The sequence below is a fragment of the Daktulosphaira vitifoliae genome, unplaced genomic scaffold, assembly GCF_025091365.1.
Source record: "Daktulosphaira vitifoliae isolate Bord-2020 unplaced genomic scaffold, ASM2509136v1 Scaffold_1, whole genome shotgun sequence".
Taxonomy (NCBI): Eukaryota; Metazoa; Arthropoda; class Insecta; order Hemiptera; family Phylloxeridae; genus Daktulosphaira; species Daktulosphaira vitifoliae.
Window position 1 is genome coordinate 1,324,897 of NW_026099572.1, and position 20,671 is coordinate 1,345,567.

At 25.5% G+C, this 20,671-nt stretch overlaps 1 protein-coding gene across 4 annotated transcripts in view; it reads right to left on the bottom strand.

Annotated features, from left to right (window-relative positions):
* LOC126906309 (UPF0235 protein C15orf40 homolog) overlaps positions 1-3,689 on the bottom strand; it is a 9,025-nt gene extending 5,336 nt beyond the window's left edge. Inside the window, exons 1-3 of one of the 4 annotated variants that reach the window (XM_050686868.1) lie at positions 3,569-3,689; positions 3,280-3,422; positions 2,823-2,950 (exon numbers count right to left, since the gene is read on the bottom strand). In XM_050686868.1, the coding sequence (XP_050542825.1) occupies positions 2,823-2,950; positions 3,280-3,421 (270 nt within the window). In that variant the 5' untranslated portion in view covers position 3,422; positions 3,569-3,689. Of the gene's footprint in view, positions 1-2,822; positions 2,951-3,279 lie in introns of all 4 variants that reach the window. The other 3 variants (XM_050686860.1, XM_050686850.1, XM_050686873.1) reach the window with 3 other exon arrangements.
* Positions 3,690-20,671: the final 16,982 nt, after the last annotated feature.

Sequence of the window (20,671 nt, forward strand, 5' to 3'; positions counted from 1 at the left end):
GGGAAAAAAAAAAAAAAAAAAAAAAAAAAAAAAAAAAAAAACACATCTTAGTAAAATAATACCTTCTCAGCTTCGCATCGAAGCTAAAATTAGGGTAAACATCTGCAGCGAATAATTTTTAAGATCTAAATTGTAAAAGTAATTTAAATATACTATCTAAAAACGGCATGTTTCTATTTTATTTTAGTACTTAAATTAACTCTGTAAATGCATTTTTCGCCGGATTATTAAAAAACAAATGTGAAAGGTTATTATGGGCCACCTTTTATTAATATTAATTAAGATACTAAGCTCGTTTTATACATCATTGGGATGATACATAGACTGTTTTTCTGGAATTTACTCAATTCTTGACCCTTTGTTTGTTATTGACTTTAAGTTTTTTAATTTATTTTGCTACAGAAAATATACTATTTTTTAGACTATTTTTGTCATCAATCCATCATCTATTCTGGAAAATTAGTACCTGTAACCTTAAAAAAATCGCGGTTATTCCTTGTAATGCCCGGGGGCTGGATTGGAATTCCGGCGGAATTCAACGGTGCGGGAAATCTAGGGTCCACTAAACTATATCTGGAAACTGCAATATAGACTATAAATTATAAAACTATCATAATAAAAAAGAAGACCACGTGGAGCATGGTTATAAACAAAGAGACGCAATAATGCTTCATTACCCAGTATAGTGGAGAACTTTTCTAGGGGTGTTCGTAGAAACCCACCATTATCTTCTTGCCGCAAGTTATGATGCATGGCAGAGTATCACTTGGGCTCCATTGTCACGAAATTACTAAGGAACCTCTTATAAGTCATCTGGTCCTGACCAGGCTGGGATCAGAGCGTGATCCCTCTGCCTGTTAAGGTGGTCATGCGCGCATCGGAAAACGCAAACCTATGGTGTTTCACAAGCCTGAATATAAACCCAATCGAGTCTTATACCACGAATCTGGTATGCAAAACCGACAGTATGGGCTTCCAGATTCCTTAGTTTATTAGTGTTAACCTAGACACCCTTGGACTGGTCGTGGTTGACGAAAACGTCTATTTGTTATTGAAGAGAACCTTAAATCTAACAAGATTGCTGTGAACCTCCAACCGGTTTAATCAGAATCCTGAAATAGATATGAAAGCCCAATTTTTAGGAGCAAACTCCTTTAGCGATTTAAATGTGTAATTGACTTGAGTCAGAGACATACTAATACATGGCTAGGATTTCTTAAGGAGAAAGTTTCGTAATCAAAAAAATCTCACTGAAATCATATTTTGGACAAACTTGATAAAGTTGAAAAGTTTTATTTAAAACTAAATCTTTTATTGCATCGATAGAACTATCAATAGAATGTTGAGAATTAAATTTGAAATTTTATTATTACTCTATTATTTTGCATTATTATTACTTACTGATGGTATTAGATTTTAAAATAATTTTTTGTAAAATAATTTTTTATAAGCAATATTTTTTACTTTATGTTATTTTTTAAATGACTGGTTTAGTTATGTAATTATAACAAGTTATAAGTACTTATATATTTTTTTTATAAAATATGTTTTATTCCTCTGAAAAATAAAAAAAAAGATATTTTTACATCACTATTTTATAGTAAAATTAAAGTTTGTTTACCTCTGAAATACAAAATTAATTATGATAAAATTAATAAATACTAACTACTTAATTTTACATTACTTTAGCTGAGTATTATTATATCATTATATATTTAAGTAAAGATAATTTTATTAAATTAAATTGAAAATTATGCGCCAAAGCTTTTGAGTATTTTTAAGTACATATATTCATGATTTTTATTTTCGTTAATATGTTTTTGAACTTAGTCGAGATTGTAAGGAGATAAAACGTAAAAGTTAAAAATAATTTATCTCAAAATAAGTTTGTTGAAGTAAATTAGTAAAATATATTACATGTAAATGTATATATAATTTTATGGTCAATTTGAAATATTTCATGCAAACAAATTTGTCAGATTATTGTATTTACAATTTTTTGGTTTGATTATTTTAATATTGAATAATGTATACGATTTTTTTACAAAAGGACAATTACTTTTACTACATTTATATCTATATTTCAACAAATTAAATGAAAATCATCTGATTGTATTTATCGTACGCCATTTAAAAACCAACTTACTTAAAAGTACTAGTAAAATGATGAAATTGACTAGTATTAATTAAAAATTTTATACTAATGTAAAGCTTATAATTTTCATGTTTCATTAAACTATCTTAAGTATGTGTTTAACATACATAATGGTAAAAATGTTTCCAAAATACGTATAAGCAATTTTTTAGTGTTTTTTTTTTTGTGGCTTTTTGAGTAAAATATTTTTTAGTTTTATAATAACATTTTTAATTTTCAATAATTAGCCACAAGTGATCAATTATTAGTTTTATTATATAATCTTAATATGTAAACAAAATAAAGAAGGAAAGAAAATTGTCATTAAAAAAGTTATATCAACAGTTCAAGTTAAAATATATACTCGTCAACTTACCTCACTTTTCTTCATAATCATAAAAAGGTTTAGAGAGATATATTTTATATTATGTTATTTGATCTATACACAATTTTGATTTATCTAATGAAATTTGGGTTTGTAACAGGTTTTTCTTATATCTTTAATGTTTTTTTATTAAGTAACTTAATTTTTGTAGATAGGGTGGAAAAATCTATATAGTATAAAATATATATAGCAGTATAAAATAAAATAATAATATCTGTGCACAGATCAAAATATACAAGCTGCCTAAACATATTTTTTAAGGAAAAAATATATATTTATATTGACTAATATCTAATTCCTTACTCTATCTATCAACATATCACTCTTCCTAAGATTTAATACTTTTGAAAGATATTTTATTAACTCTGTATTTGCTTCACCATCAGTAGGAGGGGCATTTATTTGAACTCCAATACCATCAGGACTAATATCTAAGTATTGAAACAACACCAATTAAAATAATTAAATTTTAAACATATTATTTGTAGTTAAAAAATGTAAAATTATTTTAATTAAAAGTTCAGGAATAAATCCGTAAGATTATCTTAATGATATGAAAAAACAAAATTAAGTTATTATATAGTATAATAATTATGTTGAAAACAAAGACTCACAATGCTATACACTTTAGACAAATTTTTATGATTTAATGCGTTTTAAATATTAAAGTCTATATTAATTCTATAATGATTCTTAATAAAAAGAAAGTCGATTTAGTTAATTAATTTACTTATTAAAGCATCAGTGTATCATGACGTACCAGTAATATTGTTACTTTTAGCTCCAGGTTTAGCATTAATTTTGATAATAATGTTACCAGATTTGGCTAATAAAATAGGTCCAACAGTTTCGGTTTCAGATTTTTCTTTTATAATATGTTTATTCGGTTTTTTAGGTGCCATACTATAAAAATTTGTATATGATGCACAAAGGATAATTCTGAATCTCATTAAAACAACAATATTAATATAAATTGTGTTTAATAAAAACAATACTCACAATTTAATTTCTTAAAACTAATTAATTTAAATAAAGTCATTCAAATTTACCTAAAACCTTATAATAATTGTTTACAAAATGTAGTCGATTCCTAATATCATTCAAAGTGATAAGTAAATTGAGCAGTATAATGAACATTACTATTTCACCGGGAAAACACCATTGCCACGAACTGATAATGCTCCGACATTTATATACTTCGATATTTGACAAAGTACTAAGTTTTAGTAACATTTGATACTCCGATCATCTGATACTATAGATTACCATAACTACGACAAATTTTACTCTGTCATAATCGATAGTAAAAAAATTGTTTTATTTATATACATATTATTATTTGAATATTTACTATCTTATAGTAAAATATAATAAGAAAATAGTCAAAAGCTTTTATTTTTGACATTCCAAGATGATCCTCGTTTGAAAGAATTTCAGCTTTGGCAAGATCTAACCGATCTCGATCAAGGAACAGTTTCGATCTGGAACTTTGGAAGTCCCGGAGGCAATTTTTCTTAATGATCACTGAGATGATTTCCTTAGTGGTCTAGCAAGAAAAAAAATCTCTAATTTTATGTGGGCTTCCTGAGTCCGCATTAAATCATCACTGCGAGAACATGATCATTTAGCCATGTTTAATGTTGTTAGCTTAATGTGAATATTGCAAATACAAATGCATTATTCTATAAATTCAAAATGAACTTTTTTTGAGAAGTTGAATACTGTTGTTTTACACATATTCTTAGACAAAAAAATTAATTTTCATAATAATATCTCGTATAATTTATTTTCCAATTTTATTTATCGTATAAACAGCGTCTAATACCTATGCGTTGAAAAGAAATCATACACATTCCTATGTATCAACAATATTTTACAATTCATTACGTACAATAAATACAGTAATTTTTATTATATTGTCGTTATTACGCTCTATTTAAATTCTCAAATCATTTTTCAAATAAATATAACACATTAGTATTTGATAAATTGTTATTATCAAGAATTAGTTCATTAAAAAGTTATAGTTATAAATGTATTTACACAAAAGGATAAATATTTTTATTTATTATGCGTATAATAATGAAATGTTCTGTTTTGTGAAAATGTAATGCCAGATTTTATATATATATATATGTATATCTTTTAATAAAGTTATAGTGTTTCAATATTTCATTATTATATTTGATTCTTATTTAAGGATAATGAAAGAATACTTGATTGATTACCAATTATGATTATTAATTAAAATATTTAACTGTATACGTACAACTGACAAAACTTCAGGTATCCTTATAGAAATAAAAAAATATCTTAACCATTTTTTACTGAATCTACTGTATATTTTTAAATTGAGTTAGTTATGTTTAAATCTAATTACTTTAACAGAAGAGTTAAGTATATCTATGCATAATCATAAACTATTGCAACGAAATATTTGAGAGCTCTAATAATATAATTTTTTTCCTTTTTTAAAAAATATTTCTATACCATAAGAAATACAAATTATTTTTTTTTGTGGGGGGGGGGGCTATAGCAGACTAACAAGGGGAGGTCACGGTGATGGGGTCACCGATTTTCATAAAATTTATATAGTTCTAATCTATATTGAATGCAGAAACAGATGTATTTGGAATTTTTTGCCAATGTCCACCTTAAGTCGAGAAAATTGACTTTGAAAATTTTTAATTAACTTAGGGTCATTTTTCTTCCGATAAACAACTCGTGTTATGGTCTAGTCGAGAAAACGTGATCCTAGAGCACGTACAGACTCGGGATCGAATCCCATCGGCTGATGAAAATTTTTGCTTTTTAGCTTCGATGCGAAGCTGAGAAGGTATTATTTTACTAAGATGTGTTTATTTTTTTTGTGTCTGATACCACGTTTTCTCAGCTCTCACCAAACGGATTTCTTTCAACGATACGTCAAAAGATCACAAATCGTATCTAGTCGAAGATATTATCCTCAAAAATTGAAATAATTTCCCTCGTTCGCCGCAAATGGGGGAAATCTCCAAAAAAATTATAATTTTTAAAATCCCTAAATTTTGTAATTTTTTTCACTTTTTTTTCTTAAAACTTTCATAACTATTTCAAAAATTAACAAATAAACATAATTTTTTTTATATTGGAACCTTAGACATTTTACTTTCATTTCATATCATTTTTTTGAAAATTTAACACTTAACCTGCTCACAGGGAGGGATTTAAAATAGTAAATTTTTTACAAAAACTAACTTTTTCAACTTAACTTTTGAAAAAGTTCCAGAAATACTGCATTCTTTTAACATATGCTATGTTAAGCTAACAATAAATACTATAAGTTCAAAAAAAAATTTGTCCCGACACCTTTTTTCTATTGGTAAATGACCATTGAATTTAACGAAAAATGTCATTTTTATGTAAAAATCACTGTTTAACATGAAATTTTAGCTTCGATGCGAAGCTGAGAAGGTATTAATTTTACTATGATGTGTGTTTTTTTTTTAACACGCTTATATTAGTTTCACCTATATGTATGTATGTATGTATGTTTGCAACTCTCCAAGCTCCACGAGTCCCGTTTCGCTGCGCTACAGTGTTGGTTGGATGGGGGTCTACGGGGCTACGAATCGTCGATACGAGCGCAGTCTCTCTATCTCGGGGAATCGGGCGCGTCCTCAGGTTGAGGATAGAGGAACGGCCTACAGATATGCAGGTTAGCCGCGAAATAAGCAGTCCATTCATTTAGACTGACGAATAAGCGGTCGCGGACAATGAGCTCCTCGTTCGCTCGTTAATCCTGCAGATATGCAGGGTAGCCGTGATATAAGCCACTGTAAAGTGGACGAATAAGCGGTAGCGATCGAGGGTAAATTCATAACGGGCCGAAACAAACACCCAAAACAAATCCCCTGGCGGTAGGTAAAACGTAGGGAAGGACACTCGTAAAAACCAGTCATGGAAGGAAACCATTGTAAAAAAACCGTTACGGTTCCAGAAAGTTCGGATCCTTCAGGACTAGCTGGGAAGAGTGCTGTTGCAGGCTCGAAAGTAACTAAGTAAAAATATTTACATTTATAGTTGAATACTTTTATCATATCAAATCTAATTGGACAATAAATACTTTAAAAATATTAGAAATGAATAATTTAAATTTTTTGTATGAAAAAAACTGGTTAAGCTACTTTTTATTTGAATAAGGAATATTTTTCCAATTTTTAAGGGTATTATCTTCAACTATTTACGTAATCATTTGACGTATCGTTGAAAAAAGTAGGTCAAGTGAGGGTTGGCAAAATAAATGAAGCCACAAAAAAAAACACATAGTAAAATAAACATTAACATGAATATAAATTTCTTCTCATGAGGGGTGACTATAGTGATAGAATCCTTTATATTTATTGAAGTTATTGAATCTAAATGAGATAAAAATCAAATGATTTGAAAATTTTTTTCTAACTCAAAAAAAAATGCAAAATATTAATTTTGCCACAGACGGATTTGAACATCGTACCCTATGCATGAGAGACACAAATGTTATCTATTCAGCAACTGATCGTCGCTTTCGTCGCACGATAAAATTAGTTATTTAAGCTAAGTCAAATTTAAAAGTTACTTTTTCGACTTTAAAAAAGCAAAAAAATTTAAATAAGTTTAATTTCTTATGTCTTATGAACTTTATTCTATGTCAATTAAATTAATTAATATTCATGAAAGTTAGTGTATTTCCCTTATGAGATATTTTAAAATAAAATAAAATACAAAACCTCGAATTTTAATACAAAAATAGCATATTTTTGAATACGGTAGCCATTTACGCATAGAAGATAGGTCGTCGGGACAAATTTTTTTTTTTAATAATAAAGTATATAATATAAGCTTTAATTTAAGATTCAATATAACTGTGAATATTTACGGAACATTTTCAATAGTTAAGTTTAAAAAGTTAGTTTTTGTAAAAAAGTTACTATTTTAAATCCTCCCCTGTGGGCAAGTTAAGTGTTAGATTTTCAAAAAAATGACATCAAATAAAAGGAAAATATCTAAGGTTTTAATATAAAAAAATATTATTTTGATTTGTAAATATTTGAAAAAGTTATGTCAGTTTTAAGTATAAAAAACATCTCGATAGAAGGTGATTTTTATCGCAAACATTACATTTTTTTTTTAATTTCGACAGCCATTTGCACATAGAAGATAAGGTGTCAGGAAAAATTTTTTTTTTCATTTTATAGTATAAGACATAACCTTTGATTTGATATATGTTTAAAGGACGCAGTATTTCCGGAACATTTTCAAAAGTTAAGTTGAAAAAGTTCTATTTTTTATACAATGTTTCAAGTTATGAACGCCCCCCATGTAAGGGAAAATTGTATACCGATATATAAATATACCGATTTTTAAATTTGTAATTTTTTTGGAGATTTCCCCCATTTGCGGGAAACGAGGGAAAATTTTTTTAATTTTTTAATTATTTTTTCTTTTAAGAAATACTAAATAGAATAATATACTAATTTTATTTAATTTTTGAGAGGCTAATTTGTCAATTGGGAACTAAGCTCTCTTAAGTATTCTTCTGGTTGCGTCTATGCCTATCACTAATTCTAAAAATAACTTAAGTTAGTTTTAATTAATATAAAAATTAATTGATAAATAATACATTTTCATGGTTATAAAGTGCTAAATGATATTTATTTATCACCCATTTAAAGAAAAGTTGTTAGTCGCATTCTATTATTATATTCTGTCGCAAGAATAATTTTATTTAATAAGACATTAATTTAAATGTAATATGTATATATATTTGAATAAAAGTATATATATAATATAAATTAATTAGTAATAGTCTATTTAATCAAGTATTTAGATGGCTTTATTATTTCTTAAAGCAGTAGATTATTCAAAATAATTGTGACGTATTCACGTTGAAAATATTAACTCGCCACACAATATTTATCCATAATTTTTATTTTGACAAAATATTTTCATAAATATACCCATATTTATCAATAAAATGGTTTATAATCGTATATTATTAGACATTTTAAGGTTCGTCTGTTGATAGCGTGTACTCTATACCATTTATAATTTAAAAACTGTGAATATCACTTAATATATTCATTATGATGAAAATGTTGGTTCATTGTTTAATCCACTAAGTTCGTGTATCCATGGTCGTAAATGATGTCTATCATATAGTTTAGCGTTGTCAGATGATGGTAATTTAAGCTGCTGGTCGTAATTTGGGGTAGATTGTATTTTGTGTAAATGTGGATAAGGTGGTGCTGGAATCTGCTTGGGTAATTCACTAGAAGTGACCAATAACTCAGAAAGACTCCACTGATGTTTAGGTGCATTTGATGATAAACATTGATGGACAACTATTAATATCCATAATTGTAATATTAGCCATGGTGAATAAAGGTTCATGCTATATTTTCGAAAGTAAGGAGCCATGTTGTTATCTAATTTGTTTAATTCTTCATCTTGTCAAATTAACTAAAATAATAAAAATAATATAATAATATTTTAATTATTTTGAGTAGATTTTATTTACACTTAATCAATTTATAAATCAAAAAAAAAATGTTTTAAGATTTAAAAATTTTTTTGGAGTTCATACATAGGTATTCAGTAAGTAACGAAATGCGTTTCTATTGCTCTCATTGTTTGTAAAAATTGATCAGTTTCCTTACTTTTTGAACACTCTGTATGAAGTACCTAGACATAAATTTATTTTATACTATAATGAAGTCAAACTGATAATTTTATGCTTCATATTTATGTATACTTATATCTCGTTTATTTTTTATAATATAAATATTTTAATTTTTTTCATTAATAATTTTGCAAATGTATACTTAGTAACCTTTAAAAATATTCAATAACTCAAATTTTATTATGCAGTCAACGTTAGATTTTTGTTTTAAATGTATAGCATTAAATAAATGTGTTTATATTTATGTTTAATGTATAATTTTTCTCATAAAAAATGATTGTAAGCAATATAGTCGTTATTCATAATTATTAATCATTTTTTGTAATCGTTAAGTCCGAATTGTATATTCATTTCAAAAGAGCAAATAATTTTTTTCAGGGTCTTATTTATATTTTGCTCCGTGGTATTATAAATATAAAGGTTTGAGGCAAGATTTCCCATTCATCATTAATGTTTCTTACTATCTGTAGTGCCAAAGTAAAGTGTTTCTGTTAAAGTTTGGAAACGCTGTTTTCAAATTTCGTGTACATAGAAATATTAACCACAAAAATTGTAAATTAAATTTAAAGGGTTTAAATAAAAAGTGTGCAATACAAAAAATAACAGGTGGTCTAGATTTTTTGAATAAAGATTTTATATAGATCATCAGAAACAATTTTAAAATAATACTGATTGTTAAAGAAAGTTAATAAAGTAATTTCCCTACAATTATTATTATTTTTTTAAAATTAAAATTTATTTATTTAATTTGACTACTTAAGGTGATGAATTTAAAATTAAAAAACCTAGTACAGTAGGGTAGCGGCAAAGTAGGGACGTTACATAGTTGGGTCAGTATAAATTTAATCTGATAGTGATTAAAATCACTATCATAAAAAATACTTCTGCAAATCTGTAGAGAGTATTTAATTTAAAAAAAATCTGAAATTGTAAATTTTAACACCAAAAGTGCATGTTTTTTAACTACGGCAACCAATTGCACATAAAAGATAAATCATCGGGACAACATTTTTTTTTTAACTTATAGTGCATAACATTATCTTTATTTTAACATATGTTTGATGTTCGGAGTATTTCCGGAATATTTTCAAAACTTATGTTGAAAAAGTTAAATTATTGAGCTTTTTTGAATCCTCCTGTGGCAGCCTAGACAGTCAGATTTTCAAAAAATTTATATCAAATTAAAGAAAATTAATTATGGCTACAATATAAAAAAAATTATTTTAATTTGTTAATTTTTCAAAAACGTATGGCAGTTTTATTTATTAAAATATTTTATGTTAAATAATGATTTTTACATAAAAATGACAGTTTTCGTTAAATTCAACGGTCATTTACCAATAGAAAAAAAGTTGTCGAGACAAATTTTTTTTTTTTTAACTTATAGTATTTATTGTAAGCTATAATTTTACATATGTTTAAAAGACGCAGTATTTTTGGAACATTTTAAAAATTTAGGTTGAAAAAGATCTACTTTTTATTTTTGATTTAAGTTTTGAACGCCCACTGGGAAATTGTCCAATTTAAATAAAGAGTATAAAAAATGAAATAAGTATATATAATGTATTTAGAAAAAAAAATTTTTGTTGATACATACATTTTTCAAAAAGTTATAACAATTAAAAGTTGAAAATTTAAAATTGAAAATCGAAAATTTTAACACAAAAATGACGTTTTTTTAACTACGGCAGCCGTTTGCATGCAGAAGATAAAGTGTCGGGACAAATTTTTTTTTTTCATTTTATAGTTAATTTTTTACTTATTTTACTTTTTTTATTTTTTATTTTACTATTTTTACTTACTTATTTTTTGCTTATTTATAAAAATAAATTATTAAATATTTGTTTTTACATAATAAAGTATATTACATTAGCTTTAATTTAAGATATATATAAAAGTGTCAGACTTTCCGGAAAACTTTCAAAAGTTAAGTTGAAAAATTTAATTTTTTTTGTGAAAAAGTTGTCATTTTGAATACCCTCCTGTGGGCAGGTAAAGGGTCAGATTTATAAAAAAAAAAATACCAAATGATAGATAAAGATTTATGCATCTATAAAAAAAAATTATATTGATACTTTAATTTTTGAAAAAGTTATAGAAATTTTAAGTAAAATAAATTTTGAAAATAAGATTTTTTTAAATGTGTGATTTTTTTTGAGATTTCCTCCATTTACAGGGAACGAGGGAAATTTTTCAATTTTTGAGGGTAATGTCTTCGATTAGATAAAATTTGTGGTCTTTTGATTGATTTTTTATCAAAATCGGGACGGTGAGATCTGACAAAAAGTAGTAACAGACACAAAAAAAAAAAAAAAAAATAGTAAAATTAATACCTTCTCAGCTTCGCATCGAAGCTAAAATAATTAATTTAAAAAGCCACAAAATATTACTGAAAATTCATACTGATTACACATCTGACTAAATATTGTGATTATTAGAATGTCTATCCGAATAAAACTTTATAAAAAAATCTTCATACTATTTAATTGCATGTTTCACGATTCTTTTTGGTTGTAAAGAATTTTGTGAGCTGAAAGTAATAATTGTATGATGATGAATAGAGACGTGTCACTGTTACTTTCAGTTTGCACGTCGTGTAATACAATAGGTGCTCTGCATTTAATTTTTACAATTGCCTCAGAGAAATCGAATCAATAATTTCTTTTGAGAATAAATAGTTTTATAATATCAGGATTTTCCTTTTCGTAAACTGAATACTAATAGGCGAGCACGTTGTCCAGTTTATTTATAGATAAAATGGTTTCAAAAATGATGTATACTGAATTTATTTATTAAACAAAGAAACGTAATAGACGAGTACATAAAATAAATAAAATAATATAATAATATTGGGCGATAGGATCATCATTCCCTAGTGGCCTAATTATTTTTTGTGCATTGTATTTGTTTTTAAAATAATTAATTAAATTTTATAAATTATGATATAAATATACGATTTATATTTAATATACAGGCTGTTCAGTAAATAAGGAAATAGGTCACTTGTTACAAACAATGAGAACAATAGAAACTCGTTTCCTTATTTACTGAACACTCTATATAATATAAATTATGAATATAATACACTAATGCCGGAGCTAGATATTGTGAACCTCAATGTTAAAACTATTTGTCCCTTTTAATTTTTTAAAAATGACTTTTTTTTGCTTTTTATCTAAGCTTGTGAAATTCAATTAAACATTATGAGCAGCACTGAATTTGGAAAACAAACAGTATATTACGTTAATTCAATAGTTAAATTGATAAAAATATGGGATATTTTTCTTGCTGTAAATAATATAACAATTATAGAAAAAAATACCATTATAGTTAAAAATTCAATTTGAATTTTTCTATAATATAGACTGTTCAATAAGTTAGGAAACGGGTTTCTATTGTTCTCATTGTTTATAACAATTGACTTGTTTCCTAAATTACTGAACACCCTTAATTAATTAATGAAAACAATATCCCTGTCGTTATATTGAAATTTATAATCAGAAAAAATCTTGACTATTTTTTTATAAATTAAAAATATTTGTTGACTAAACTTAAATATTTTAGTTGTCTGATCAGAAAGGACAAATTTATTGTTTATCAAAATTAATTAATTAATTTTTTTGTTATGTAATATTCAAGGGTCAACTTTCATAATATTAATTTTTTTTGAGTAAATGGACATTTCCAAGAGATTATCATAAGATTAGGGTACTATATGTACTCTTTTCAATAATAATGTTATCATTTCATATTTGAACACGCATCTATCAATAAAAGCGAACTGGTTACAGAAGCAACGGTTAATTTATTAAATTATTTATCTAGTATCACGAAAGTATAGAAAATTATTTGGTAACTAAATAATGTAGAAAATTAAATTTTAGTAATTTGAAATATTTAAAATATTTTAATTTATGTTATACAGCATATTATATTTCTAATAGGCATTTATTTCTTGTCGACGGTGTCGGTTAATTTTAGTCTACAGTTCATTGATCCAGAGCACGATGATATGTAATTACATTTTCCCCCATTATAATTAAAATAAAAATGAAAATTGTTATAAAATATGCTGACGTAAATTATTATTTTTTGAAGTGAGTATTATTTTGGGATTACCACAGGAAACTAAAAACAATCGCAAATTCAAAAATTCATTAAAAAGTATTATTAAAGTGTTTTATTATATTTGTGTAATGTTAAAAAAAAAAGTTGTAAAACCTATAGCTTTTTTTACAATAAGTTATTAATGCAACTTAAGCTGCCTGAAGATTAATAGATTGCTCCTTTACTCAATGCAGTTGTGAAGTTACAAGAGAAGGGGTTAGTTTATGGCAGTTTGAATCAGTAATGTAATAAGAAAACTCATATGGAGGTATAGATACCTTTTAAAATGTCGAGTAATGGGAAGATGCAGCTCTGCACTAATTCCGTTACTATAATTTTACGTCCATAAGGGGTCTGAAGCTGTAGACCCCTTGTCTCCATTGCCACTGATTTCAATTAATCATCCAGCATTGATATGAATATCAATATAATCTAATAAGTATTTTAAATGTATATTATTTGTTATGAATCATCCGAGAAAAATCTTAAAAATCCGCCATTTAACTAATGTATAAACTATTTTTTTTAATGTATTTGTAAAATATAAATTGTAGAGTAAATCTACTAAGAAAATGAACTCTCAAAATGTGTTAAAAAAATATAAAATCTAATAACCGCAACTGTGGGTGTTCGCGGTTGATAGCGCGTGTATAAGCGTGTTGCAATCATGAAAGTAGTATCAGTCCAGCGAGATTATCATGTCCGTGCAAAACACAACGTGACCCGTTTATAATAAGGCCGATTTTAGTACAAGATATACTAAAATATCGCTATTTATTTGTTAGTAGAGACCTTATAGTATTTCTATGTAGCACCATTTATTTTATTTAGTATTACAATACTAAATATTATATAATAACTAAATAATATTATACAATGCCAGTACTAGCACCTTAGGCGCAAATAGTGTTTAGAACTTAAGAAGGGGCTTAAGTTCAAAAAACCAAAAAAAGTTTTTTTCGCTTTACAAGAAATTATGTACTCAACCTTCTTTTTATTTATTTATAAATAAGCAATTATGTATAATATTAAACACGTAAATTTTTTACTTATCATTGTAGTATTTAAACTATAATTATTGAATTCAAAAAATTTAACTATATTATAATAAAATACATGTGCTACATCAATGGTATTGTATACTCGCAATAAAAAATTAATGAATGACAAGATAAGATTAAAGATATTAAAAAACAAAATTGCAATTAAACTGTTATTATTTGTACAATAATATAAGAAATTATTTTATTGTCCCTTAAATTAAAAAGAAATAGTGGACTTCTGCTTGGAGGTGTTAAGTAGCCCAAGCATTCACTTATTTGCACCTTTAACCAGCACTAGTAATTGTGAGTAGATTGTAAAAAAATTGACTGATATTTTAAACGAAAATTATAGTATTTGATATTGTATATTGTAAGAGCTAAAACATGAATATAACACTAAGTCATTTTGCTTGATTGTTCAACATAAGATTAAAGATTAGAATTTTGAGTAAGTTAATATACATGACATTTGGCTTTATTTGCCTGATGCTACCGCTTCGCAACTAACATTAAAAATATCATAGGTTTTCAGTACAATTTATCAAATTTAATCAAAGAAACTTTCTAAAAGTTCTAACACAATTTACTCAAACATAAACAAATAGTTCAGTAATCTTTTAGTTCAGATAAATAGATTATTCTGAAAATAGCAAATGTGTGATTTCCTAACCAATAAATAAAATTTTTTTGTGGATCCCTTTTTATACTTTGTGTTAATCAATAAACTTTTTTTTTATTCTTCATCTGCGTTTGTGGAGTACTATATAACTAGCAGTAAAAAATTGATGGTTAAATAATAATACGGAAAATAAATGTTTAACTATTCAATCGTATATTTGTTTTAATGATTAAAATATAATATTACCTGGGCACAATTAATCACATTTTGACACTTTTATAACGCATGTTTGTAATAATTTAAAAAAAAATAATTTTGTTGACTTGAAGTGTCACTATGTTTATAATAACACAGTATACAATTTAATGTGAGAAATATTTTTGATATTTGTTCTACTTTTTGATGTATGTAGTGCAAACTATTTAAATAATATTAGCAGTATACTCCGCAAAAAAACTATACTTTTTCTCAAGGCACACTTATAGATCTATACATAAAATATAGAATATAATATAAATTTGTTTAAATATTTAACTTGTGCTAACAATGTAATAAATTATTCAACTGATGAAGTTTTAATTTACAAACACTTGAATCAGTTAAAATATTTACAGGCATATTAATCCTATAATTCAAAATTAATACTTAACAAGTTATTTAATACAATTTTAAAACTTTTAAAAATTATTTGAAATATCTTATAAAAAATCACTATCACATTAATATTCCCTGAGACAAGCTAGGCGAAACCTAGATAGTTGTAATTTTATTAATTAATTTATTATTTTATATTCTAAAACCATGTTAAATTCATATTTTTATTATTTGTTTTTAATAACAAAAAAATAATTTTTTTAAAATAACCAATTTCTTAACACTTTTATTACAAATAATTAGTTTCAATAACATTTTTAGGATAAGAAATAATTAGATCAAGCATTTTAATACATAAAGTAGGTATGTAATGCCGCGAGTGAAGTATGCGTTGTAAGTAAATATCAGTACGAGTTAAATCCAACCGTACGGGTACAATTTATTTTAAAAATTAAGATTATATAATTGGTAATGTAAAATTTGGAGGCTCTACATCTAGGCTCAATCAAGCCTTTTGATTCTTTGTCCTTATTTTTTATTTTCAATTTTTTAATTAGCGTTTAAATAAATATAAAAAAATTAATTTTGTGCTTAATGTTTGTGATTAATATCACAACCATTAAGAACTTATCCTATATTAGATATATAGTGTATACTATACATTTTATGTATTAAAATACTTGAAACTCAATAATTACTTATTCTAAAGATGTTATCGTGCCCCATCATTTGTAAGAAAAATGCATAGATATTGGTTATTTTGAAAAAATTAAAAGTTGAAGAAAAATAATTAAATTTTTTATTATTAGTAACAAATACTATAAAATATGAATTCAACGTAGATTAAGAATGCATAAATTATTTAAAAAAATGAAATATTGTTTGTAACAAAAGTTATAGGAGTTGTCAATATGTATAGTGTCCAATAAGTAAGGAAACGAGTTTCTATATTATAGTCAATATATGTTTTTGATTATTTACAAAGGTAATAAAACGACGTGTTACTGAAATACATTATAGTTTTAATAATTATATACCTTTATTATTAGCCGTTGAAAATAAAAAAAATAATTTTGAATGAAAGTGTTGTTTTATTAATAGAAAAATATTTCATTCATTTCAGGAGTATCTCTAAAAAAAATATTTTTGTACGGTATTCTTAGATGTTGACAGGAATTTGTTAAATTTTGACACAAAGTACTTATAAAAATAAGAAAACACTACCACACACTTGGTGTGCGTTGTCAGAAATAAACTTGAATGAACGGGATTTCGGGTCTTGCATGGCAAGTTATCACTGATTGTAAAACTATAACTACATGAGTATCACAAGTTAATGTTTAACGTGTATTTTATATTTACTTGCTGATGTTCAATTTACCAAAGACATGACAATTGCCATGTTTTCTGACAATATGGCATTACTAGTAACTAGTAATAGTTATCAGTATGCTGATAACTTACAAAACTCGATTAATAAATAATCAATATTCATTCAATACATATTACAGAAAATATCTTCAAAATCCATTTTTGTGATTTATTGTTTATTATGTATACTAATATAAATATATACTACACAGGTTTAATGCTATAGTAAGTCTCAGATTTATGCTATTTACATATATTCAAAAAAAATATAAAACTATAATAATTCATCAAGTTTTTCCAAAAAATTATTTTGTTTAAGAATCAAAAATAATTTTTTTTTTTATGAAATAAAATGTTTAAAAATAATAGAGTTTGAAAGTATTCTAGTCAATATAATAGATATCAAAATAAATGTCTGTAAAATAATGTAAGTTTTCATTAAAATACATTTTTTTTTGTATGTTGCAATAGCGATTTTTTAAATTACTATTATTTGATACTAAAAGTATTAAGTTTCATTAAATTTCTATATAAAACCAATACCTTTAATGTAACTTAATTATTTTTTACTTCTGTAATGGATTTTGACGTTGTAAGCAATTGAAATTTTTGACTGGTAAAATAAATTTAGGCAGAGTTCACTTAATTACAATTTGAAATAATTTTAATAAGCGTAGTACGTATTTTTAAATTAGCAATTCGAGAGTTAAATATTATCATAAGTTAAATAGTAACAAACAACATGACCGATTCACCGCGATAGAACACTGCTAGCTTCGATCACGAATGGTGTGTGAGTTAGGTCTAAGCTTAGCGGCTGTTTTTCCTTTTACTCTCATTGTGAGCTACTTCTACTATTTCGCATTAGTGTTTCTAATGGCGTGTTACATAAGTATTTTATACTTTGATATAAACTACTAATTTATTGAGTGTGGAGGTTGCAACCAAAACCGACCAAAACAGAGACAATAATTTTTCATCTAAATAATAAACAAGCAGCTACTGAATTGAAAAGCAAATGCGATGGACATTATATATGTCATAATGAAAACTCAAAATACTTAGGTATTACCTTAGATCGTACCTTCATATTTAAACAACACCTAAAAATATTAGAACAAAAAATAAATAGAGTTAAATCCAGTAGTCCGTTAATACAGAATTAATAGTAAATATGTATCGAAAATCAATGTTCAACTAAATAAGACAATGAGAATCATATCTGGAACGCTGAAGATGACTTCTCTTTCATGGCTTCCTATGATGGTTAATAAAACGCCTCCATCTCTGAGACGAGAAGAGGCATTAAGAAAAAAGAGATAAAAACTCAAATTTTTATAGTCAATCATTTTATAGGGACATTATGAATTTACCAAGTATGAGAAGTCACGTATCCCAACTAGTAAATTATGGATGATCACAGTTGTGGTATAGTGGATTGCCTGAAAGAAGCGTAGAATACTAGTAAATCTTTAAATTATGACCTTTTATCTCAGCCAGAACAAAGATTACCAGGTTTTTATTTGCCCAAGGAAAATTTATTTAAGGAAAAAATAGAGTACTCTAAAACGCTATAGGTGTGGCCAAGGATGATCCAGTCACATCATATCGAAATGGAATCTGACTCAGAATACTCGGTGTGAGTGTGGATATTCGAACCAAACAATGAACCACATAACTGAAGATTGTCCCGTTTATTCATTCAATAAGAGACTTCATGGTCTTCACGTATTGAAAGAAGGGGCTATTGAATAATTAAATAACCTAGATATTGAAATTGTCAGTCTCAAATCAGAACTAATAGTTATCAACAACCACATTTTTTTTACTTAAAATTGCCATAACTCTTTTAAAAATGACCGAATCAATATATTTTTTTTTTTTTATAGATACCTTAAGTATTTACCTATCATTTTATATATTTTTGTAAACATTTGACCCTTTACCAGCCCAAAGGAAGGGTTTCAAAATGGTAACTCTTTTACAAAAAATTAACTTTTTCAACTTATCTTTTGAAAATGTTCTGGAAAGACTGACACTTTTATATATATCTTAAATTAAAGCTTAAGTAATATACTTTAATTTGAAAAAAAAAAATTGACCTCTGGACTTGTCTTCGTGATGAAAATGGACATCAAAGTTTAAGAATAACGTACAATTTCGGTAAGAAAATTCTCAATTTTATTTTTTACATTTTTATCTTTATAATGCTATAACTTATTGAAAAGTGTATGGATCAACAGAATTTTTTTATGAGAAATAATATTTTTTAATAATCCCTCTTTCATTCGACATACTTTATCTTAATCAGGATATTAATAAGGAACTAGCAGATCATGTAGCTTTTAAAATAATCCACCAATTTTTTAAAATTAAACACTATCTAAAGATTTGCATTGAAGCTTTTTTTATAGATAGTGATTTTAATCACTGTTAGATATCATTATACTTGATCCAACTATGCCACGTCACTACTGTGCCGCGACCCCCCTGTGCTGGGTTTTTTTACTCTATTTGTGTGTGCTACTATTAGACCATAATATTCCAAATTTTTTGGTAACATGTTTCTATATAAATCATTTCTAAAAAAAATTATAGTCAATTTCTCCTGAATTAACGATGGATTTATACAATTATAATCAAATATTATAATACGCTCAATTGAGTAAATCTTTTTAAACATTTTTTTTATATTGGTTCTTTTTAGTTATAGTAAATCATTAAAATTAATTCAGTTCTGGATATTTCAATTGTTGAATCTTTTTAAATACCATAAGTTACTTAGAAATGATTACTATGATTTCTATTTAAGTGTTCTATTACGATAAAAATGCAAAGAAATAATGAGTTTTTCTGATAAATATACTGTAAATAGTAATTATAAAATTTCCTGACTGCATTTCAATCTTAAAAATAGCATTGTTTTAATTCTCATAAAATTTTCTATTTAATATTGTCAATTGCAAACTTGTAATTGATCTAAAAATGATGGTAACATATTCAATTTTTTTTACTATGAACTTTCACAAAAACTTTTCATCAACTTTAAAGGACCATAAAAATAGGTTAAAAATGAGATTTTGGACTGATTATTTTTAATATAATAAAAATCAAAATCAGTAATAATTTGAAAACAAATTTTTTTTTTTTTTTAATTATTATTTTATATGAAATTAGTAATAATATAAAAAATTAGAAGTGATAGAAAAAGTCTAATTGCACATTTGAAAACAGCGCGAAAATTACGAATTATTTGTGCTATGTAAGCTTATTTGTTATTTAATTTAGATAATAAATTTTTTTAAAAGGTATAAAATAATATAAGCACTGAACGTTTAAATATATAAGGAAAAATAAAAATCTATAGTAAAAATATTTATTAGATATATTTTATAAGTTGGTAACATATGTATAGTATATTATACATATATTCTTAAAAAAAATGTTCGATTTTCACATACATGTATTGGAAGTTTTTAACGTATACAATGTAAGGATAAATTTGGATAAATAGTAATACAAATGTTATATTTAAGTACGAGTTTTTTATATTTTATGTAAGAATTACATTATAAAATTAACGTATATAATAAAAATATCATTCAAAGGTATAAGAATTTTTGGATCAATTTTTACAGCGTATGTTAATTTTTATACAAAAATTTTAATAATAAGTCTTTTTTTTCTTCAATATTTTTTTTAGACAAAATCAACCTTG